This window comes from Toxotes jaculatrix, chromosome 7, assembly GCF_017976425.1.
Source record: "Toxotes jaculatrix isolate fToxJac2 chromosome 7, fToxJac2.pri, whole genome shotgun sequence".
In the NCBI taxonomy this organism is placed as follows: domain Eukaryota; kingdom Metazoa; phylum Chordata; class Actinopteri; family Toxotidae; genus Toxotes; species Toxotes jaculatrix.
In genome coordinates, this window is record NC_054400.1 from 8,556,586 (window position 1) to 8,582,047 (window position 25,462).

At 41.5% G+C, this 25,462-nt stretch overlaps 1 protein-coding gene across 3 annotated transcripts in view; it reads left to right on the forward strand.

Moving 5' to 3' along the window:
* msh3 (mutS homolog 3 (E. coli)) overlaps nucleotides 1–25,462 on the forward strand; it is a 33,411-nt gene that overhangs the window by 2,443 nt on the left and 5,506 nt on the right. For 2 of the 3 annotated variants that reach the window (XM_041043273.1, XM_041043274.1), the window contains exons 5-21: nucleotides 104–220; nucleotides 318–435; nucleotides 527–666; nucleotides 1,086–1,252; nucleotides 4,617–4,726; nucleotides 4,925–5,039; nucleotides 5,923–6,007; nucleotides 6,936–7,045; nucleotides 8,680–8,812; nucleotides 10,388–10,575; nucleotides 11,276–11,444; nucleotides 11,681–11,745; nucleotides 12,697–12,813; nucleotides 13,047–13,154; nucleotides 14,185–14,299; nucleotides 14,713–14,870; nucleotides 19,767–19,953. In XM_041043273.1, the coding sequence (XP_040899207.1) occupies nucleotides 104–220; nucleotides 318–435; nucleotides 527–666; nucleotides 1,086–1,252; nucleotides 4,617–4,726; nucleotides 4,925–5,039; nucleotides 5,923–6,007; nucleotides 6,936–7,045; nucleotides 8,680–8,812; nucleotides 10,388–10,575; nucleotides 11,276–11,444; nucleotides 11,681–11,745; nucleotides 12,697–12,813; nucleotides 13,047–13,154; nucleotides 14,185–14,299; nucleotides 14,713–14,870; nucleotides 19,767–19,953 (2,202 nt within the window). The remainder of the gene's footprint in view (nucleotides 1–103; nucleotides 221–317; nucleotides 436–526; nucleotides 667–1,085; nucleotides 1,253–4,616; nucleotides 4,727–4,924; nucleotides 5,040–5,922; nucleotides 6,008–6,935; nucleotides 7,046–8,679; nucleotides 8,813–10,387; nucleotides 10,576–11,275; nucleotides 11,445–11,680; nucleotides 11,746–12,696; nucleotides 12,814–13,046; nucleotides 13,155–14,184; nucleotides 14,300–14,712; nucleotides 14,871–19,766; nucleotides 19,954–25,462) is intronic. The other variant, XM_041043275.1, reaches the window with a different exon arrangement.

Below are 25,462 nucleotides of genomic sequence, written 5' to 3' on the forward strand. Positions count from 1 at the left end.
TAATTTCAGTGAGCATGTCAAAAGTTTACAGAAAAATTTCCTGAACACCCAACTTGGGCTCAATTTTAACAGGTGTCACCCTTGTGTGTGTGTGTTTGAACAGATTGCTGCCAAGGAGCTGAATATCATCTGCCATCTGGATCATAACTTCATGACCTGCAGCATCCCCACGCACCGCCTGTTTGTTCATGTCAGACGGCTGGTGTCCCACGGGCACAAGGTATGAAGTATATTTTGCATACTGTTTGCATTTAGAAATCCAAGCTGTTGAGAGCTGCGTTGTTTCTTTTCACCACATTATTGTCTGTAATTTCTAGGTTGGTGTGGTTAAGCAGACGGAGACATCTGCAATCAAGGCCTCAGGGGCCAATAGAAATGCTCTGTTCACTCGTCAGCTCAGTGCTCTGTACACCAAGTCCACTCTGGTGGGAGAGGGTATCCTTATAGACTGTGAATATCTCTGTGCGTTGAAACAGACTTTCCTATCTCTGTATGTCTAAAGCTGCGTCCTTGACGATTTTTTAAGATGTAAACCCGGTCTGCAGACTGGGGGACGTGGAGGAGGGGACCTGTGGCAATGTGGTGCTGGACCCTCCTGAAAGCTTCCTGCTTTGTATTAGTGAGAACTGGGATAAACTGAAGAAGCAGCTCACTGTGGGGCTGGTGGTGAGTATGATGAGTACACATTCATAGAAACTGATGATGCATTCAGGCAACTTCTTACTCAGGTTTAAGCAGAGTAATATTAGTTAATATTGGCTACAGCTGGGTTGTAAACAATTCTGTCCCTTGTCTTTGTCCAAGGCAACAGATTTATTTTATTGCATCTACTTTTGAGCACAAGCTATACATATTTGACATGATCTGATTTAGAAGGAAGGCATCTCCGCATGAAATTCAGAAACCCACTTCTATTTAAAAAGCACTTTGAGGAATTATTTCATAGAAATATTACTCCTGAAATTCAGACCAATGGCCCAAGCACCAAAGAAAAAACAGCAAATCTCTTACCACATTATATGCATATGTTTTCTTTGTTATTTCATCGATGTGTGCATTCATCCTATGAATGTGTTTGCATTTAGGCAGTCCAGCCCAGCACAGGAGACGTGTTACTGGACTGCTTCCCTGATGGCCAGTCTCGGTCTGAGCTTGAGACTCGTGTCCTAAAGATCAACCCCGTGGAGATCCTGGTGCCCTCTGACCTCTCCGAACAAACCCACAGGCTCTTACACAGCATCACCAATGCCAGGTAATCTGCAATCAGGACACTAGGGGGCAGTATATACCCATTTTCTACTTGACAGTATATTCTCATTGAGGTGCTGAAGTGTGTGTGTGTGTTGGTGAGTTTAGTCTGTTTCATTCTGAGGAATTGTGTTTAGATTTCCCCAGGCAGGTAGACAGTTGTTATGTCTGAAATTCTCTGGGCTCAGTCTGGATGAGGACATCAATGCAGGCTCATACAGAGGTTATGTGATAGTGTCCCTCAGCACCCTGGGTACCACTGCAGGGCTAAGTACGGTCCAGCCAGTGCACATGTATATATTTTAAAAGTTAATAGACAGCCCTTCCCCCTGGACTGATGTTTTTATATTGCAGTGGTTATAAATGTTGAAAAAAGCTGAGTCCTCACAGTTGCATTAACACCATCATTTCAAATGATGACAGAAATTCAGCAGCAGCCAAACCATCTGAGCGATTAGCTCAGAATAAGAACATGAGATACAACCGGGAGTTGTCAATGCTTATGTTGTACTAACAAGCTTTAACCAAGTCTCTGATGCAAAAGCAGACCTCCATTTAATGCATGCATGTTCAACACTGTCTTTCGTTCATCGGCTGACTCACAGCGCGGCCAGCAACAGTGACACTGAACTGCTGTATTCCAGAAACCTGTTGCCTCCCATCGTGCCGTCATTTGGCTCATCTTTGCCGACAGTCTGCACCCAGCATGTTCACACCAGTGGGGACGGGTTTCTCTGGAGGCTGCCTGTGATTGCATTATGCTGTGAAAATGAAACGAGGGAGTGGTAGGGAGTGGAGTGGATTAGATTAGAAGGGGATGGTTGGATAAATGCGAGGGATGTCTGCTGCTTTCACCTCCCTGACGCTGCACATTTCTCATTATTCATTTTTTTTTTATTCCGGTGGTTATTTTCTTTTCTTTTTCATTTTCCTTTCTTTCTTTGTCTTCCCCTCCTTCTTCTCTCAGCCATCCATGTTGAGCGATTATTGGGGAGATGGGCCTGTAAAGGCCAGTCCAATTATTGTGTTTGAACAGCACTGCTCTCTAGTGTTGTGCTCATCAGAGACAAGACTCTTCTCAATTTGCAGCCTGTATCATATAAATACAGGGCAGCATTGTTGAGCTCAGACAGAAAATGTATTCGCTAAATATATTTATACACAATACTCAGCTACGCGAAGCCCTTTACAGATTACTACTGTTGGCATCCTCCCAAGACATTTTTCTAGGCAATTAGGTTTTTTTTTTCCTCGATCGTGATACATCAGACTGAGAAGAATGACACTTAAAATGTATAAAAGATTCTGAAATAGATGTTTTTATGAATATCAGCATTGACGCTTGTAAACTTTGCAGTCATGCAATTTCAGCCCTTTAAAACATACAAAAGTGGGACTCACCCAGGTGGACATTTAAAACAGGGGACTTTTGTTGCTGCTGACGTTAGCTCGACAGCCTGCGTGTCTCTAGGGTGGGCTGCTGAGATGGGCCCCAAGGCAACGGGGTGAATGTGTGTCCATGGAGCGTCAGGTAATGAGTCCCTGGGAGGTTGGTAGTAACTAGGTGCAATATTAGTTGCTTTACTCATCCACAGCCTGGAGTCATGAGTCAGGATCAGAGCAGTGAAGGGGATCAGAGAGACTGAAAAGCTCCCTGGCCGATGCTGTCAACACAAATGTTCTCCCTTTCTCGCCTTTCCAAAGATTTTAAGTCGTTGACTGACTCTCTTGAACGTTGATATTACATCTTTGGTGCACGGTAAGACAGCAGTCATGTATCAGGATTGATGAAGTACACACACACACAGTGCATATTTTGTGTGTGTGTGTGTGTGTGTGTAGATTTAAATACCCTCTCTCAGAGCTTTGTATTTACCCTGAAGCAACAGAGACTAATTGAGCACCTTAATCTGTTGTGCACATTAACCTCTGCTCTCTGGGTATCAACAGTCTGATTTAACCTTTACCCATCCCTGTTTTTGATTGATTATCACAGTGCTGTGTGCATTTGAAGAAAAAAAAATGCTCAATGCCAAAGAAGTGGTGTGTCACTTCTTAATATGAAGGACCCGCCCCTTTACATCTGCAGTGATGGACTAAACCCAAATTACATTTTAATTAAATTTAATTTGAAGTGCTCATAGTATTGAAAAATGGCCCAGGGAACCTTTGTTGCATATTGGGATTTTGCACAAAATGTTTTACAGACATTCATGGTTTCCAAAAGATGAATCCTCAAGACTTTAACAATCCCTTCACTTTTTGTTTAGCTCCACCATGAGATTGATATTCAGGGTTTTGGGTGAAATATCATAATAACCTGTGGTCCCCAGAGGATCAATTCTTATCACTTTGGTGATCACTTGATTTTTTTTCTCTGGTGCCATCATCAGGTTAAAATTTGAATTTGATCAAAAGAGGCTGTAAATCAAACCAAAATTATCTATTGGTTAGAAAAATTATCTGTCGGATACCATAAACAAAAATGGTTTTATTTGTAATTAAGGTGAGCTAACCCTTTAATTTTGACTGAGTTTGCTTGAGTTTTGAGCAGAACTCAAACCCCTGGTCAATTCTTTGCCTGAACCAGCATCAAGCTTTGTAGTTTTCTGAGAATCTCAAACCCAACTGAGACTTCCTAAACCCTGCTTCACAAAGCTGAGTGCTATCGGGGTTTTGTAGAAACCTTTTGTGTAGAAACTGCACCCCTCTGTCCCTGGATCAATATCTGCAATTGTCGATGTTCTTGTAAATCTCATAATATGGTTGAATTGACTGGTTAAATGATTAATGGTTGTAGCTGCACTGCTGGCACAAAATGCGGTCTATTGATCACACTATGCAATCTTTGTTCCCAGTTCAACCAGTGGCTGAAGTGAAAGATGAAGATTCTTCCATGTGTGGTTGTGTGAGTGTGTGTGTGTGTGTGTGAGCATTAGGAAACGGAAGAAAGAAAATGCTTCAGCACTGTCTCCAGAGCCACGTGCTTGCCTTGGTTGCCCTGGCAACAACAGAGCGGACAAAGCAGCCAAGTCCTTGAAAGCAGCAATGCCTAGAGAGTGAATGGAACAATAGGGAGATACGATGAAGCAATGGGAAGATGCAGGGGAACTGTGTCTTTGGGTGTGTGACTGAGGTTTGCTTGTGTGTGTGTGTGTGTGTGTGTGTGTGTGTGTGTGTGTGTGTGTGCGTGTGTGTGTGTATCTATAAAGTCTAGTTGAACAGAAGCACGGCTGGAACATGCAGTGTTGCTGTGTCTATTTCTTTTTGCAGAAAGAAATCGATCAGTTATCAGATCCTGTGTTTCCTTCCTTCCTACAAGCATCACTGACCTCTTGACTCAGTGTTGTCATGTTGCTTGCCTCCAGCGCTCAGGCTGATGACCGGGTGAGACTCGAGAAGAGAGACAGGGCTCAGTTTGAGTTCGCCTCTGCAATGAACACGGTCACAGAGTTCTACTGCCACGCCCAGGACAAAGGTGTGTTCGTTTGTACCACTGTATGCCTTTTTTTCTTTTTAATCTTTTATTCTATATTCCCTTCTGTTACTCATATACTCTCACTGAGACCAAGTCAGCCATTCAAAACACTGGTTGTGTTTGAGGAGTGGGCCTGTGATCATTGGCTTGTGATCAGTGAAAATGTGGCATGTTTGTGTGTGTGTTTGTGTCCTCCAGGCTCTCGCTCTCTGTCGAGTGTAGCATCCCTGGAGAGCCCAGTGATCTGCTGTTTGGGGCCGCTCATCCAGTACCTCCAAGAATTCAACCTGGAGAGAGTTCTTAGGAGTGAAAGGTGCACACACACCCACATACACAAACAAAAACATACACTTAGCAACACAGGCTTCAAGCTTCATCATTATCAAGGGTTTCCACTGATCAGTGATGTTTAATTTTCAGACTTGGACTCTGGTCAGAAATGCAAGGGGATTTAGGCTTTGCCCTACAGGACTATAAAAGAATATATTTCACAACTTATTTTATTGCTTTGAAGTGCAGCACTGACATCTTTCAGTTCCCCCATTCAAATCTTTTGAGGTGAACACTAACATTGTACAAACCAAGAAGGCAGAATTGGTTCGATTTATACAAAGTCATAGTAGAGTTGTGGACGTCTTTCCCTTTCTGCAGTTTTAAACAATAAAATAAAATACAGTCTTGCGTAACAGAAGTCATGTGACATTCTGCTCCTGACATTTGAATTAATATTGTGAAAGACTTTCTCCAACATCACATATAAGTAAGTGTTGTTGGAGAGGTTGTAAGATAACACCTGTAATATCACTCATTCGTCAGCAGGGTAGTTGTTCCTCTTCTCAGAAACACTGCAGGGTGAGAGTACAAAAGATAGGGCAACCTCTTTGAATACAACACAGTGAGGAGCTCTGAGTCTGAGTTTGAAGGGTCAGTTCACCCATTGTACTCCCTACAGGGATTTTCCAGAATGTATTTTACACCATTTTTCACTCTTGGATTGCTTTAAAGTGCAATTTCTAGTTCTTTTTTTTTTTTGTTAACCCCGTTTAAAAAGTGAACATCAGAATTTTACAAGCCTGAAAGCCATTTTTAGTGACAGAACTGATTTGATTTGAGTGATGGAAAGTTTTTCCTAATTAGAAAAATGATGCTATTCACATTATGCAATTGTATAATAATAATTCTTGTGCTCCATACAGCTCATTTCGGCATCTGTCCTGCGAGTCGGAGGGTATGATCCTCAGTGCGGCCACCCTCAGGAACCTGGAAATCCTCAACAATCAGGTAAAGGCACATCTCAGCTGACTGTTTACACTACACTGTACTGTATCATTCTCCAGTGTATCCTAATTACTAAAGTGAAACATCTGCACTCTGTCTGAAGAAAGCTTTTTTAAATCATGTTAGGTAGAGCCAAGTCTTAAGTCTCAACAAAAACAGTGAAGTTGCATGTCAGATAAATAAACAATAAGCTGAAACTTGCCAAGGGGATCTGCATATTCGAGAGAGAATTCTCGGAGGGTTCATCACTGCAAGTGAACTCTTTCACGTTCTCCTTTTATACAGTGTTATAAAAATATTATATCATAAAAAAATGTATATTTAGACTTACTGACCTGCTTTACTTGAGTTTTCTATTTTGGCTAGCTTTTAGCACATAACAGTGTCAGCAGCTAGCCAGCTAGAAATGTCTTCAGTTACAGAGACACCCTCCAGTGAACGTAATACATTTATGTCATGACAACCTTACACAGGTTTTTTTTGTACAACCTGGAAAAATCAGTTTACAGCCATAGTCACACAGTGGAATGTGGAAATTTAAAGTGTGAGAATTCAAAGCGTGAGATAAATTGAAAGAAAAGTTCGGCTCAAAAGTTCAGCACGAATCTGCTGCTGTGGCATGTGTGTTTCTTTCTTACACACACACACACACACACACACACACACACACACACACACACACACACACGTCACACTTGGAGTTCAGGTCCAGTTCAAGCCTTCTCACCTGGCTGCTTGTGGCTTCTACCAGCTGCTCACCTCTTTCATTGCTACCATTAGAATAGCTGTTTTCAATAAACAGTTCTGGATTATTGCATATTTAATCTCTAACCCTCAGCTCCAACTTGTTACACCATGTGGGCATTATATACGAGCTGTGTGTATTACTCTATGTGCATTTTTGCGTTTGTGTATGTCCTTTAAATGACAGACAGATGGTGGTGTAAAAGGCAGTCTGTTGTGGGTGTTGGACCACTCTCGCACTCCATTTGGGAGGAGACTGATGAGAAAGTGGGTGAGCCAGCCAATCACAGACCCACAGTGAGTACAGGACACGCTCTGACCTCTGATGAAGCACGACTGTCGGTTCTTGTTCTTTCTCTGTTTTTGTCATTCACCTTCACAGTGCTGAAAAATAAATGCGAACACTGCAAGTTTGTCTGGCCTGTGAGTCTGGATCACACAACCATGGTGAAGGCACTCTGTTGTCCTTGTCCCGCTTTCATGTCATATGGTAAATATGGGAACGAGAGTGAGAATTAAAAGGACAGTGCATTGACAGTATAACATCCTATCTATTAAATCTGGTCCAGTTTCCTGGATTCAGAAAAATCTCAGTTTCTCATTTGTTTTTATAACTCAATTTTTTTTAAAAAAGATGTTTTGCTGAAAAGAATCCTTTTGTGGGACGGTAATGATGTGACCTGAATGGTTTTCACACTGGCTGCAGAATTTGCACACAGCTTGAAAGAGAGCATCACCTGAGAGGCCTGACTTAGGGTAAAAAGGCCATTTAGCTTTTGTACTTTGCTGTTTGACTTTGTCACATTGGGATAGAAGGCAGAAGTGCACAATTCCTCCAATGTTATTATTCAGTATTTAGGAATAAATATAGTGGTGGGGCCAAAAATAATACAAATAAGTAGGAAATACACTATTATTTTAACATACACCTAATTAAAGTATGTCTTTAATCAATGCTGTTTGGTAGAATAAAGAATTGTAGCTCAGTTATGCTGCTGCAGTACTATTCCAGTTCTCATTTCTGCATTGTAATTTTATTATCCATATATTGTTTGTGTGAGTATTTTCTTTCTGCCTCTCCCCTGTGCAGGGATTATAGCTGTGGATTGGGCACAGCTCTCAGATTATACAGATAGCTCCTCTACAGAATTTCAGCATCAGTAAAACCCAGATTACACCCAGCCACATTAATTCCAAGACACACAGCACATGACACGGACACTCATGCACATGTGCGCACGCACACAGACACAGACACAGACACAGACACACACACACAGACACACACACACACACACACACACACACACACACACACAATACATCAGTGATGAATGATGTGCATTTATTACATCACTAAACTTGTCTTGATCTGCTTTTTTCAGTCCATTTTTTTCTGGATGTTTATGCCCAAAGAAACATTTCATATTCTTTGTGTCTTTTATTGGAGGTTTTTTTTTTCAAACTTTTTTTCCCACCTTCTGCATTTTATCTGACCCCATTGTAAAATGCACTATAAAAATGCTTTAACTTAATAAATACATCTCAGTGCTCTCAGCATCTACCCTGTCTCCAGAGAGGACATGCTGGAGATCCCATAGAATAAAAAGCACAAACTGCTGTAGATAAGACTGCAACCGCCTCTTTCATAGTCGATGTTTGACTTGAAGTTGTTCAGGCTACTTGCAAACCACAGCACATTTCTGAATTTGTGAAGAAGCTAATCAGTAGCAATTTGCCAGTTTTTTGTTCTGTGTTGAAAACACCTTTCTTATAAAAAGAACCTCTCACTCAACACTAATTCAGCCCTCCAAATGGCTGGTGATAGAGATTGAACATTTTAATTTCTTTAACACGTTGCTTTCCTTCTTGTCTTCCTAATTTCTGTACCTCTTTCTTTCCTTCCTTCCTTTTCTACCACAAACCCACAGGTCCATCTCAGAGCGGCAGGATGCTGTGCAGGAGATCTTGGAGTCGGACTCTCTCACTTTAAATTCCATCAGATCCCTGCTGTCACATTTGCCCGACCTGGAGAGAGGCATCTGCAGCATATACCACAAAAAGGTAAAAAGTAATGAAAGTGGCAGAGCAGAGTATATGAGACTGACAACGTCTCACCCAGGAAAATAACATCACTTTTATTTTATTTTACTCATTGTCTCAGCTGAGATCTGTGGGCGTAGTGGAATAGTTTAAAACTCCTTAAAACAATGGCCAAAATGACAAAAATCTGATTCAGGTGGTGAAATCAGCAGACCTCCTTCTCCCCGCTACTTTGCATAAAAATCAAAACCAAGACAATTTTCTCTCTCTCTGTTTCTCTCTCCCCCTTTCTCTTTCTCACTCTTTTATGGCATGCCTCTTGATTAACAACTGGGAACAGTCGCCTCAGTGGCACTTACCTGATTGTCTGACACAATCTCATTTCCCATTGGACCCATCTCTGAAATGTCAGAAGGCTTCATTCCACCCGTGTGTGTGTCCATGTGTGGGTATGTGGGGATGTGTGTGTGTGTTTGTGTGTGTTGGTCTCAGCCTGATGTCTTGTTTCATGTTCAACTTTCTGATTCTGTCATATACTGTTAAAAGAAAACCATCAAATGCCACTAAACACACACACACATACACACACCACATGCACACAGGGTCCTTAATTGTCATTTTGCCCATCTGTAGATAAATGGGCCTGTGTGTAATGGCCTGTGTCTCTATGGCTCCATTGACATAATGGGAGGGAGGGCGCGCTTATGTTCTCCAGTCACTGTCTGTTTGGGTTCATAAAAGCACAACAAGGGGGCTGCTGACATGGGGAACCATTAAAACGGCAGCATGTGATTAATACCATAAAACACTGTCAGTGTGATTCTCATTAACCTTTCATGACTTGGTGCTATACTCTGACATCGCTAATGGCTATATGAAGTCAATAAAATCCACAATATGGCCTCTCTTCAGAGGTGAAATGCAAAGCATTGATTAATCATTAACTTGGTTTCATCTTAAATGATCACCAGTTTTATTTTTAAAGCTGCAGCATTGATCTTGAGGAAACATTAAACTGTAGCTGCTGTATATTACATTATACAGCTATATTTCCTGTATTGTGGAGCTGAAATTTACAGAAAATAAAAGATTAATGGCAGCCTTCTTTGCTGATAAATTTAAATAAATCAGTGACCAAAGTCCTCAATAAATCCTGTGTCTACTTTACAATGACATTCTGTCATGCACAGTGCAGTAAAGCAGCTGTGATATTTAATTTTTGTCTTTTGGTGGGTGGTTTGGGTTGTGTAGGAGGTGGGGGTGCGGAGGTGTGTGTGTGTGTGACTGTGCTGCCTGTAATCGATGGTTGCTCTTTAAGCTTGGCTGCCATATCCAGAGCAGATGAGATTTAGAGATCTAATCTTGCTGGTTTACAGAAACGCATCACGCACACATACACAAAGCAATGAAAAGAGTATGATTTGTATTTTGAAGAGAATAGTATAGCATTTCTTATTTCTGTTTTATAAATTGCCATTACATTTTGATCAAAGGCAGCTTCCCTTACAGTTAAGATGCACGTCAGAACCATCGCCTGCTGAACTGTTTTATACATATCTTTGTGTGTGTGTGTGTGTGTGTGTTCGTGTGTTCCAGTCTTCCACACAGGAGTTTTACCTCATTAGTAGCAGTCTCTCTCGCCTGGGGCTGGAACTGCAGGCCTTGCTCCCAGCTATCCAGTCACAGATCAGCTCGGTGCTGCTCCAAGGCCTCTTGTTAGACACTCCTGACCTGCTGGCTCCAGCCCACAGCTTTCTCAAGGTGCTCAATGAAAAGGCGGCCAAGTGAGTATCAAGCAGCATGAAATGCTGGGTTTTTTGTAGGTGACAGAGGAAGAACTGAGTATTTTGCATGATCAGCAATACAAAAAAAGATACCTGCAATGCACTGCAGTACAATAACACTATTGGACTGTGGAGTTAGCATAGAGATATCTCTAACAAAACAAAACAAAACAAAACAAAACAAAACAACAGCCATTACAGTTTTCATTCAGAAATCAGGGAAGAATGTTTGGATACAAAATAGTCAGTACTGAGTGGATTTATAGGTGACTGATATGTTATTCAGAACGTGATAGTCTTGACATTTTGTCTGAGTGATTGTTATTGTTGAAAAAGAATTAGTTATTGAAAAAGAATATGATCAATCACATCAATATTATATCATTTAAATTTCTTTGTTGTGTTCACTCATAGTAGTTGGTATGGACCGAAGCGCTGCAACTAAGGATTATGTAGAGTGTATAAATCTCTATTGATTAAGACTCAGTCGTTAACACTGGTGCATAGTGGTAAGTCTATAAATAAAAGCCTTAAATGGTGACGTCAAGCCGTTATGTTCATATGTTAATGTGGGAATCAGAAAAACACAACACAGTGCCACAAAACTGTGATGACACAGTTTTCACTACTGAATAATCAGGCTGATCAGTAAATGCATGTCTCACAAAATGTCTCATATTTGGGCTGTGTATTTATTCAGGGTGGGGAATAAGACAGAGCTGTTCTCAGATCTGTCCGGCTTCCCGGTGCTGCAGGAAAGGAGGGAGCAGATCCAGTCTGTCCTCAATGAGATTCAAGACCACCGCAAAGAAATCCGACTGACACTGAAGGCCCCCGCACTCGATTACACGACCGTCTCTGGACAGGAGGTACCGTCTGTGTGTGTGTGTGAGGCTGAGAGTGAAAGACAGGTGGGAGGAGACTGATGGCCTGATTTGGGTGAAAGACTGACTCATGGTGATGATCTGATTTCTGTGTATGTGTGTTTTTTTTTCTTTTTTTGTCAGCGTGTGTGTCAGTTTTAATCAAAAGTGACACTTTGATCCGTCTGCTGCAGTCTTGTTTTGTCAAAGTCTTCCTCCTTCTCTTCCTCCTCTGCTCTCAGTTTCTGATTGAAGTGAAGAACTCACTGTCATCCACTGTTCCACGTGACTGGGTCAAAATCAGCAGGTGAGCTCGCAGTTGCAGCACACACACATGCACACACATGCGAGAGACAAACACACACAGACAGTCACCAACGCTTCAATCAGTATTTCTGAAATGATGCGACTGACGCCGACTGTCTTTTTAAAATTTGCTGTGTGCTTTTAAATGTCACCTCTGAACTAACTAACATGCTGTCTTAGATGCAGCTGTGTAACTCTGAGGAGTTTTTTTTCCACTGAATGCTGTATTGGGCAGCATGATATGTTATGCATTGTCTCTAGAACACTTGTGTACACACGGATTTTCAAGGTATTTGGCAGGCAGTTTGTTCCAAGCATCTTGTAGAACTTGCCTCAGTCCTTCTGTGGATTTAGGGCCATCTCAGTGTCTTCTGTCTCTTAAATTAATCCCAGATCAGGGCTCTGTGGGGGCCATACCATCTGTTGCAGCACTCCTTGTCACTTAAGATAGTTCTTTATAACTCTGGCTGTATATTTGGGATCATTGTCCTGCTGCAGAATGAATTGCTGTTTTTTTTTTTGCTGGGTGTTGCATCAATGGACTGACTCCATTCAAAAGAATGAGATCAGCCTAGGTATATTGATGTACCTGAAGGTGTCAAAAACAATGGACTCAGCCACTTCATTCTTTCCGTTATGCAGCTTTGAATCATTATAGGATTCATTCCATCACCAAATATATTCTTGAGCAGTAGTTACTACTTATAAGCTTATAAAAATGATGGCGAACACATGGGCACACACAACTGGTGACTATGGGTAACAAGTTCACATTGCTTAGTTTTAAGAACGCACAAGACAAAAAGACTGGTGTCTGGCAGTCTCGGCACTTGTTGAAGCTCGTCATGATATTATATGTATATACTGAAGACTTAGAAAGTTTATTCCTCGCTTTAGTCCATTCTGTGCTCTGCATCCTCCACCTCACTTATTTCCCCCTTCTCCTCTGCAGTACCAAGGCAGTTAGCAGGTATCACTCTCCTTTCTTGGTGGAGCGCTACAAGAAGCTGCTGCAGCTCCGGGAGCAGCTGCTGCTGGATTGCCAGAGGGAGTGGACCAATTTTCTAGAGTATGACAAGCACTTGCATCCACACACACACCTGATCATAAACTCAAATGAAGAACTGCTAAAAACATGTCAGTCTCTGGTTCAGAGAGATGCCTCCACAGCTCTCAGCCTGCCAGAATTAGTCTTTTTTAGTCAAGTACGCCATCAGTGCCGTCTACTCAGAACACAGTATGCACTTACCTTAATTTACACTTGAAAATCTCTTTCCTCTCTGTCTCTCTTTCTCTCTGTAGTCAGTTTGGGGAGCACTATCACACCATGAAAAGGGCTATTAGTCACCTAGCAACCATGGACTGTCTCTTTTCATTGGCTGAGGTGGCTAAACAAGGGGACTATTGCAGGTGATGTCCTCATGATGACCATAAATATTGGTGTATGTGTGTAAATTCTTACTGTGTGTATGTGTTTATTTGTAGGATGGTGTGTATGTGTTTTTGTTACCTCTTTGGGACCATTTGCGGTACAAACACCAATCTAGTCGGGACTAGTAGTCCTCATGGGGACCAAAGCCCAATCTTAATGTCCACAGTGAATGGAAGTCAATGCAGTGTCCTAACAAGGATAGCTGGTTAAACTTGTGTGTGTGTGTGTGTGTGTGCGTGCGTGTGTGCATGTGGGTGTGGGTGTGTGGGTGTCCTGTGTCATGTCCTATAGTCTCAGGCAGGCTGTGTGTGGGAGTGTGCACTGGGCTCTGCAGCGTGCTCAGCCAGAACACCAACATCTCTCACACACACACACATCTACATGTATTGTCTATTTCTACACATTTTAGTATTTTAGATTTACTTCTGTGTATTAGTACTGCAGGTCCTCTTTTTTTTTACAGTACGTGGAGATTTATGCAGACTGTTTTACTTTAACTTCTTTTTCTGCAATTGCTATTGCTTAGATTGCTATAGATACCTGCTAAAGCAGGTATCTACTGTTTGTTTGTGTGTGTGTTACTATTTGTTGCCAATTTGTAATCAGCCAGTAATGGTTTAACACAGATTTATCACATCTGTGTGAACTGGCAGATATAGAAAAAGAAACTCCAAAGCACTCAGTTATGTTCACATTCAAAATGAAGTGTTATATTTACTGATACTGCCATCTTTGTTGGTGATATATTATGTATATGTAAATTACATGAAATCTGAAAATGTTCATGTTTTTGCCTTGAAATATTGGTGGATATATTTTTATCCCATTTTTAATCTTTTTACTTTCAGTATTGGTCAGACTCTAATATCGATACCTAAATAAAGCAGAAAGGGAAAACACTATGCACAATGTCAAAGTGGGATCCATGCGTGTATACTGTATGTGTTTGGTGTGTATGAATGTGTTTTATTGTATGTGCCAAACTGACTGAATGTGTTCTGTGTTCAGACCAGAGGTGTATGAAAATCAGCGTCAGATCGTGATCAGGGACGGCAGACATCCTGCCATAGACTTACTGATGGGAGAGCACAACCAGTATGTGCCCAATCACACAGAACTGCAGGTACACACACACACACACACACACACACACACACACACACACACACACACACAGGCTCATTCAGAGAGCTTTGATGCAAAGTTGAGCCAAAACACACACAGACGTTTGCCTGCTCTCTAACTCATTGAGACAGTTCTAAAACAAAATTGCAACAGCACGCACAGAGACTTGCTCTCACACACGTTAATACACACATTCAGACGTACACGCACACTTCCTTGCTCAGTGCTGGAGTGGGTGTAGGTTAATCTTGCAACAGAAGCACAAGCCAGTAGGAAGAGAAGCCAAGCTTTCAGTCCACCCACCTCCTCAGCTGTGCAGGACAGCATGCAAATATCTTATTCTGTCTCTCTCCTCATTCGCCTTCTGTCAATGTCACTGTTATTATTCTATCCTCTCCTCTCCTCTAACAGGGTGATGGCAGGAGAACTATGATAATCACTGGTCCTAATATGGGGGGTAAGAGCTCCTACATCCGCCAGGTGGCCCTGATCTGTGTTATGGCTCAGATGGGCTCCTACGTCCCGGCCTCTGAGGCACGTCTGGGCATACTGGATGGGATTTACACCAGGTATGAACACAAGCACATCTGTAATCTGCCTCTGCATTTGTTACATGTTTGATGAGTCTGAATAGTCTTCAGTAATCAGTGTAGTGAGACAGAAATTATTTTCTGTTTAAAAAAAAGCAGCAAAATCTCTGTCCAAAAGTGTTTCCAGTGGATAATCCACAGAACACACTGTAAAGTTTTCTCTCCTCTGAAGAAGTACTCCATATGAAAACAGTTGAGAGCTGCAGGAGTTAACTGAAAAATGTTTATTTGTAATTTGGGTGAACTGACACTTATCTATGAATTTGCGTGTGAATTGGCTTCATCAGGTAGTGTAAACTTCACAGTAACAGGCGATGAATAAAAGCAATCACTCACTACAGGAAAAAAAAACACTCACATTTAACAGGGGGACTGATGGGGGAAAAAAAAATGTGGATGTTCTCCTGGCATCATAAAGATGAGACATCACATACACACACACCCCACGATTACATGTACATATACCAAGTCCATTACGTAAAAGTGTTACCACTACCAACAATGCCATTGCAAGCTCCATTCTTTCAGAAACACACTAAAAGAGTGATACCTGAATGACTTTCTCTACCTTTGTCTTCGTCGACAGGAAGACAAAGATAGTGACCATGACAACACTGACGGAGCACAGCACACTTTCACCTCTGCAGATTCTCTCATATTAGTGCTATTAAACATAAGGACACTGAGAGGACGTGAGATTTTTTTTTTCAGTCCTCAGGGCATCTGCACAGAAGAGGCACCAAGAACCTCTTTCACCTTGTATCACCTTCATCATCTGTGACATGGTCAAGTTTATTTTTAGGACTGACACTAATCCCTTCTAATCCCATTGTGTTCCTCACCACACAGGAGGAGGGGCGTGAGGGTGGGAAAAAAGTTGAACAAGAGTTGTTTGACAAGACCAGCTCCTTTGCTTTGTGATGGTTCAATACGATACGATTCTCTGTGTCGTAGACAAAAAGAATATGTGATAGAAGATCTTTCTCTGCCACTGATGATTATTCTTATAATGATGAGGGCAGCAGTAAGCTCTGCATGTAGTTTCCAGTCCTGACTACACATTAGTGTGGAACACAGGCCAATATATGGTCTCTGTTATTCTGCCTCTGCTTCACTGTGTGATTAGACCTAATGACTTGCAGATGTGAGTAATTGTCCTTTTTTTGTGGGTTTAAGCATGTTCTTATGTATTAACCCTGCGGGAGCCAGCGGCTTGTCAGCATACCAAACCATGTGTGTTGGTCTCCGTGTGTGTGCGTTCTGCAATCTTTGAGAACAGTTGGGGGTTTTAGACTTCATATTAGTGTAATGAGGGGATTTTATAAGGGTCCACTTCGGGCTTAGGGTTATTAGACTGACGGGAAGGGGAAGGCTGAGTGGAAACTGATTATAAAATGTGGAGATATATTAATTGTGCTACAGATCATATATTTTATCATCCTATAAGCTGAAAGCAAAAAACAGAACTATTTAAAGTAAACTAAAATCAAATAATTTGAATAAGCTTACAATAGAAATACATTTTTAAGAATTTTGGAACTATTTACTTTGAATAAAAAGGCTGTAAATTTATTTTAAAGACTAAATACTGTTAAAATCAGCAAAAAAAAACAGTTTAACATTTGTAAAAAACTAAAACTAAAACTGAAGGACACAAGATAATTGCAGGCTTTTTTCACTTTGTATTATCAAAAATGTTTTCTGAATTTTTTCATCACAAAAACGATTTATGTTTCTTTGTAAACTGAGGTAATCGATGTCTTCTTCCAGCATGAAATGACATGGGAATATAGTGATAGCAGGAAAAGACAAGGAGCTGTGGAGTGACTGGCAAGGTCACTCCACAAGGTCCAAGGTCATTACCTTAAAGCCCCACGTCATCATGGTGCCTCAGTTGATGCTGTTTTTATAAAAATCTGGATATTTCTAGAAAATGATTCAGTTAATGAGAGTAGTAGTGCATGATCAGGTTAAAGAATTAATGTACGTCAGTCAGTGAAGGTCTACATATGTAAAGCAACATAGAACCGTGCATGTGTCTCTTTCTTGTTTAGTCAGGTCTCTGATCAGGGGTTGGAGGTTAATATTATCTCTTTCTCTCAGAAAAAAAAATGCAACTTAGATCTAATTGATGTCCACAGAGAAAACGTACACACAGCCGCATGGTATCCACTGTCCTCTCTTCACCGCCTCTGTTACCTCTGTCATCCTATCTGTTTCTAATAGGGCTGCTTGGCCTCCCACTCGTCACTGAGTGTAAGATCCTGAGGAGAATCAGTCTTGATAATAAACACTCAATCAATTCCCACTGCTGTGTCAAGCATAATAGACGCAGCAGTGGGAATTGCTTCATCTTGTGTGTGTGTGTGTGTGTGTGGGAGAGGGAGACGTTATGTGTTTATGAGCGAGAGGGGGACAGACATGGAGCGGGAGCATGTGAGTTTTACTACAGTGGAATAAACAGACTTTGTGACTTTGACTTAATGAGATGGTGCGTAGGTGTCTAATGGGATATCCTGTCTGAACTGATCCATATGATTGATTATCAATGAGAATAACATGAATAATCTGGAGATTTGTTTAAAGCTGAGTGCCGCCTCACAGAGTCTTGGTTTTATTTTCCTGCCCACTCTACTGCGCTACAGGATTTTTACAGCTATGCCATACAATTGTTTAAACGTAACTGTATGTGTGTTCTTTTACAGACTTAAGCAGAGTAAGCCAGAAGCTTGATGTGTCTGTGTGTGTGTTTCCTGGCGGCCGACGAATGCATATGTGCATGTATGCAGCTGTGGTGTGTGTTTTCTCGTTGGTATTGAGTCCTGAGGGTTATAGCGCACATTCTTCCATCACTTCACGGTTGTTATGGAAACAGCAAAAGGAAGCAGAATGTAAAAGTGTGTTTTGAAAAGGACCTTTAATCGACCATGGGCTCCTAGCAGTGATTATACTGTGTTTTACGAAAGTCTTTTACAAGCTCCCCTTCCTTCAGAAAATGCAGTGAGATTTATTTCCCTTTTTTTGGGTCCCAGAAATGTGGCTAAGACAAGCCTCACAAACCGTGGTGGGTGTTTTGGTGCCAACAGGTCTCTGTGCAACATCATCACCTAAGTGGGTGTTGTAACATGTTGAGCATGTGGAGAAATGCAGTATCCTAAATCGACTCATTTGTTCCTCTGAGTTTTTATAGCGCTGCAGTGTCAGAGAGCCTGTGCCATCTTGTAGGCGGTGTATAGGGCTGGTTAGGCCTTTAATGTTCTATAATACCTTGAAGTTTATATCAGACTAGATAGAAATCCGTGGTTCAAAATGGTCTGGACAAATCTAAGAACTCAGTGTTGTCACTGAATATTTTATATACCATTGCTCTGTATGTAAATACCTTGGAGTGGTATGTATTTCTTTTCCGGTGAATAATATCTGTGACATGAGGTTTCCTATGAAATATATCCAGCTCTGTTGCAGTGAAGTCTGGCAGCAGAAATTTCAAAGACATCATTGGTAAACATAAGGTTTTGTGTCAGTCTTTCATGTCAAACAGCAGCAGTTTCTTTGTAGACAAAGCTTTCTCCTCTGAGGGAGGGCGGTTTGATCTTCTGCTCTAACGGCCAAGTGACTGATACTGCTCCGTTACAAACGTGAGTGAAAGCAATCTTCATCAATCAAACTAAGAGCAATATGGTGATGAAATAAGAAAATAAGATCAGCAAGCAAATAGGGACGCACAAGTGTCAGATAAACACTTGAAATGTGGCTAAACATGTTTTCTGGAGAGGTGTGAGGTGATAATAAATGGAGTCTATTTTCAGAATCAGTTTGTTTGGCGAGAAGAAGGGACTAAATGAGACCAGCAGGACACCCAGCTGGTAGAGAGTTGTTGTGTTTCCGCTGTACTCCCCTAATCAGTGGACAGACATAGTGTGTCTTGCATTTCGTCTGATTCTGTCCTTCCTTTCTGCCGTGCGGTATAGATCTGATCATCATTTCCCCTGAGTCTTAGGCATGCATGCATGCATGCACACACACACATGCACACACACACACACACACTATAATTTGGCTAATGAAATGCAGCAGCATGTCTGCCACACCCCACTCCTGTATGGCGTGTGGTGTAACCATAGCAACTTGTTGTGCTGCATGGTCTTGTTGGTAGTTCATTGATAGGTATTATGTTGAAGGTCAATCAAGACAGGAAAAGACAGATTTAGAGGTGAGAAATACTGGCTGGCAGAGAGATGTGGCATCTGTGATCCAGCTGGAGTCAAGGTTTTATCAGATGAGTCACTGCTCTGTCTGCCAGTCTGTATCAGAGGAGCTCTCAAACTGGCTTGGAGGTTTGTGAAGAATTCAACGTGTTGTCATAGTATCTCTGTAATCAGCACATATCTATTGAGAAGAATTCGGCAGACGGCAACATCATTTGTGTTCAGGGTAGTTTTGTTCCACTGTTTCTGATCAGTACATTTATTACACGCATTCTAGTCATTCTTGTAAATTTATGTGTTTTTTCTCATTACACATTGGGCCTCATGCTAGTGCACTCATGTTTTGTTATCCTAAATTTCTCTTACTGTTTATTCTGTGAGGCAACAAACAAACTCTTGACTGGACAAACTTGATGTAAATCACTAATTTCATCCAGGTGAATGCTACCTGTTCATGAGGAGGTCAACATTTGTGAGATTTCAACATTTGTTGTTGGTCCTGTCAGGTGGAGCGGTGAAGTCTGTCCCTGGCAACGACCCAGCTCTGACGTGTCTCTCTGCACGACACAGTGACGTTCTCAAAAAAAACAAAAAACAAAATAAAATCTCAGCATAACTCTTTCTCACCTTATTACCTCTCTTTCTTCTTTATCTGATTGGTTATCAGGATGGGGGCTTCAGACAACATCTACAAAGGGCGCAGTACGTTCATGGAAGAGCTGACTGAAGCCTCCGAGATCATTTCCCGCGCGACCGAGCGTTCATTGGTCATCCTTGATGAACTGGGACGGGGCACGAGCACGCATGATGGGATTGCCATCGCCTATGCCACTCTGGAGTACTTCATCAGAGTTGTAAGTGTCTGTGTGTATGTGTGTGTGTGTTAGTGAATGAACACATGAGAAATGAGAAGAAAGGCACTGACGACACGTTTGGGGCATGTAACTGTTAGTGTAGCTGTTGAATTACCAAATGACATGAAATACATGTTTCTCAAACACATATACACATATTCATCGTGATGCTAAATCCACAAGCTGTGTGGGATATTGATGCTATCCCAATTAGCCATCAGGTTAATGGCTCTCAGTGAAGAGGTGTGGGCATGTGTGTCTATTTGCGTGCATGCAGGTGTTTGATTGTGCTTGTGCGCTCTGCAGACTGCCATGATCGTTTATTTTGCAGAGAGAGACGAGCCATCAGAGAGGCCTCAGCAACAGAGCAGCTCTTGAAAACTGCGCAGAATTGCAAAGAAGCTTGATCTATAATATTAATATCTTATTATAGAGCAGGATGCATTGGAAAAATAGAGGAAGAAAGAGAAAGAGGCACCCCTAGGTACCTAATCGCTGAAGGGATGCACGTTGTAGTGCAACAGGCCTCATTTTATCCTCATGAAACACCCACATGATCGAGGCTGATGACAGACTGTCCAATGTCCACCTTTGCACTTACAAGGGCTCATATGTGTCCACGTGCGTTGTCGCCATTTCTTAATAACATGTTTCCTGTTCATTGTCAGCTGTCGTTAAAATGATGTGTATGGAAAGGTGAAAGGTGCAATTTTAGCTAAAGGGAGGAGATGAAATGCTCAGGGTCACTAAAGAGAAGAGACAGCGTTGGAGATATACTGGGCTTTTCAGTGTACTTGGAGTACTTGGAATCAGTATTCCAATGAGAGAGACTATGTGTGTGTGTAAGTGTGTGCATGTGCGTGCGTGCGTGCGTGCGTGTGTGTGTGTGTGTGTGTGTGTGTGTGTGTGTGTGTGTGTGTTCTGCTGGGATTATGTGAACTAGCACAGTCAGGAGCCCTTTGGGTGTTGCACTACGTTGCGTATCTCCATTTTAACAGAACAGATGAGTGGTACCCTGAGAGACCACGAGAGTAGGGGCTGTGTTTGTATTAGGAAAGGGGGTCATCAATACCGACATCGGCAGGTTAATCGCTGTTTCCTTGTGTAGACCTTACTGTACAGTGCTTGTATGTTCCAGTTTGTGTTGAACAAACTCATTATTACAGTTTGACTTGGGCTGCATGCTCGAGGTTGTGGCATCAGGTAGGAAACACAGCTGTTCATTTTCTCAGCTGTTTAAACTCACTACACAAGGCTTCCTGTTCATTCTCGTTAAATGTTTTCTAATCAGGATGTCGAATGAGATCTTTGGATGTGTAGATGTACTACTGCTGCTAGGTATTATATCAAATGTGTCAAATAGTTTCAAAGCAAATGAATTAATGTCGAAACAGACTTTGTGTCTTTGCTTGTGACAAATTCAGCAGACAAGATCTTTGAACATGAGACATTTACATACTCATCGACTGTGAGCAGTTGTATGTGTGTTGAGGCAGGATATTTACAGTTGAACAACTCACTTTACTGTCAAAAATGACAGTAACGGTAAATACAAGATGACAGTAAATATTGAATATAGGGTAACATGTCAGCCTACCGGGTTATAAGGTAATGTCAAATATTTTGTATTAAGCTAGTTCTGGTGCCCCAAAGTGGCCAAAAATGATAAATTAATGCAGCTTTAAATTTTGATTTAAGAAAAATAAGGGTTTCAGCCAAGTTCTACATTGAATTGTCTGCGAGACACAAATACACACGACACTTGTGTGTTTGAGTGGTGTAGAGATCTTAAGTCATTAACAGTAGGGTGGTGTGTGTGGTTTTTTTTTTGGCTGGTTATTGTGGTTAGACACACCGCTCGCTTTTAGCTGATAGTCCCTGTACTACAGTAAACTGCTGAATTTGGGCCTTCTGGTGGTAAAGCATACTTTTGCTACTTCAACCTTATGGGTCGTGTCCAAAGCCGTGTCCAATCTATGAGAGCTGGTATTTTGGTATTTGTTTATTTTCTGTACCTTAGTCAAAAAGCTCTAAATTGCCCCGAGTTACCCCTGTTCAAATATAGATGAATAAATATTTATCTTTGAAAACCTCCATCCAGTTTTTTGTTGTTTTGCCAGTTCCACATTAATCTTTGGACAGAATCCTGGGGTTATGTAATTCTGTTGGAAAACATAGAATGAAAATGTGTAAGTAGCGCTAATGCAGTAGGGAGCTGCTGTTGGCAGGAGGAGGGAGCTCTCTAACTACCTGTTGTGTAACAGCATTGATTTGTTAGAAAAGCCTTGCTATTAAAGGAAAGACAAATGAAAGAGCACAAAAGGAGTTATGCTTCACAGCGAAAGGCCTCCTCGGCACAGGCAGACCTGCAGAGTCTTTCATGCTCACTCCTCTTCCTCCTACTCTTCCCCGTCCTCCTCATCCTCTGCCTCGTCCCCCTCCTCCTCACCAGACTCAACTGTTCTCGTCAAAAGTCAAGACTACTCCTCTTTTGACTCGGTTGTTATAGTAACACACCTTTCCCTGTCCCCAACACTCACCTGAGAGGTAGTTAAGAATGTAGATGGGTTTCATAACACCACTCAATGAAAGAGACAGCCTTGGCGCAGAAAGAAAAAAAGAAACAGGAAAGCAGAGGAGAGAGGAAACTAGGAGTTGCTTCTGCTAGAAGTTGGTCGGGTTTTGTTGTGAAATCACGACCGGAATGAGATGGGTTCGGTACATGTTTATCTAATTTAATTCCTTTCTAGCTGTGATGTGTGAAGTACCTCATATTGTCCTCTTCTTTAGCCATTACTCACTCTCAGACTCACTTGGACTCTCACTTTTTATTCTCGCTAACAGCAGGTCCTGCCATTAGCTTCACACTAAGCTTAGCACTACGCACTGCTCTCCACTCGTACCATGACTCAGACTTGCATGTTACTGCACACGCATTGTAATGCTGCACTGTAATAGTAGAGAGCATCAGGCCCAGCCTCACACTTGGACTCACAGAACTCACTAAAGCTCACTTTTGGCTGCACGCTAATGGGTAAATTTCCTGAAGAATGTATTGTTCCATGTGGGCGTAAATGGTCGGATGTGCTCGTGCTAATGCACAAAGCTCCTACGAAGACCCTCATGTGCTCCACTGCACTCTGCGCTGCTCTGTGGCTGCACTGTACTCATGCACATGGATAAGGTGCCTGTCTGTTTTTGTCTCAGAGCAGCAAATCTTCAGATTTTGAGAAGCTCAGAATAGCAAATGTTCAGCATATTGCGCAATTGAAACAATTAATAGATAATTATGATTGTAAATAAAATTATAATTGTCATAATTGTTGACAGTTTATCTGTCAGTCATCTAATTGTTTCAGCACTAAATTTTTGATTCTGATGTGGATTTTGGAAAGAGTGTAATTTTGTGTAGTATTTGAACTGATGATCAATTTACAGTAAACTTGATAGATTTCACTAAATCCCACTACAGTGTTGTCCAGATACTCTTTCTCATTTTGTTCACTGTGCATATGAGTTAGTTGAGTTCTGCTCTACTTTAAAAATAAGTTATTTTAATACTGGCATGGACAGGGACACAGCTTGCTTAAATTCTTTTCAGAACTTACTTGAAAATTCACACTCTTTCTCACTGAGTGTTTTGTGGCAGGTGTTGTTGAAAAAGTGCACGTTCTCTGAATCAGATAGTTAAATCTGTTCTGTGCAGGATTTTTATGTCCTGGGTCTTAACATCAAATTGTAAATGAAATGGAGATGTGCATCCTGTTCCCAGTAATTGAGATGAAATAAATTTGCCATATGCGTGCAACTAAATATCAGGTGTGTCAAATATGGCATGGAATCAAAAAAGTGAAACACAAAATACTGCTCCAAACAGCACTGAGAAAGTCTTCAAAAAAGTGACTGACCAACAATAGCTGATGTTGAAACAAACATCTGGAGCCTACATTACCCGCAACACAAGGCGCACTACAGCACTATTCAGTCCTTACTATTGCACCCTGGATGTGTAACAAGTATTTTCATTTAAACAAAAGGCAAAACATGATTTGAGGGAAAGGTCATCACCTATGCACCTGCCACTTACCCTGGCAAAAGCGATTTAGGCCAGTGAGAGAACAAGATTGCCTAAGTCAGAGGTCAGTGACACACATGCATGCTTCATTTAGTCCACCTTTCTCAAGCACATACAGGCTCTCACTGAGTACCTCAGCCTTGTTAGTTGTGAGGTGACACCACAAAGGGGGTTGACTTGAGTTAGAATTGGATTTGTGTCTAATTGGACAGAGAGAAGTACCAAGACAGACAGCAATAGTGGTGTTGACACCTCTAGCCTTTTCCTCAGGATCAGATTAGAGAGTGGAAGCACACTCTTGTGCGCCCACATCTCGCGTCTCTGTCAACATGTCATTATAAAACAGCTGGGGTGGGTGGCGATGCTGTACAGGTGTACAGTGAAATGGACACCAACTTGGAGAAGAAGAGGCGGGCAAGATGACACAAGGCAGAGAACGTCTTATCTGTAGCATGTGGCAGATGAGCAGTCTGTGAGATGCTGATTTATTTGAACCATCACATGAAGTGAGCCGAACACACAGACTGTCCCATCTGGACCCGGCCTCCTTAAAGTCTGACCGCTCCAAGCTTTCCTCTATCTGTTTATAAATATACAGCAGATTTTAGTTTACATTACGGGTGGATATTTACCGAAGCTCATCTTTTTTAAGACCCAGACGCCAGTTTTCATAAACAGAGAGACTGAGAACTGTTCCCTCTTTAAGTCGTAGTCATCTTAGAGGACCGTTAAACCTGGATCATATTTGAGATAGAACCACCTTTCAACACATTTCAACAGCTTTTATTTTACTTGTTGACTTAATCAATTAACAATTGATCAAATTATGATGCGTTGGTCATGTTAGCACAGCTAGAGAATTATCAGATGACAGTTCCCCACCAGCCTCGTAGTCTTTCAGCTTATTGTTTTGGTTTTCTGGCCTGTAACTGTGTTTTGGTTCAGCTGCTCCCAAGTGGTCAGAAGGTAAATTTCAGATTTAATTACTTTTTGATTTAGTGACCCGATTGTTTAGTTTACCAGAGATCAAAGATGATGCTAAGAAATGCTAAGCAGCCGTTTCCAGAACCTCAAAAATGTCTTTAAATGCGTAATCATTCAAATCAACTGTGTAAACATGGATGTACAATATTATAGAACCTGAAACCAGCTAACTTTATGGATTTTTACTTGATGATGAAACGATTATTTGATCATCAAAACTGCCTGTGACTAACTGATTAATTGACTAATTGTTTCAGCACTGATTTCATCAGATCATCCAGCTCTGCAGAACAAGGCTATCAGTGTACCCAGGGGTGGTCTGGTAATGAGCTGCCATTAGCACCTAATCAGGCCATTATCCAGGCTGCAGCCTCCCTCTGCCGTGCTCAGTTTGTTTTTACCTTTTTAGTGTAGGTGGACAGGAATGATTGAAGTAGCTTGTGTGTGTAT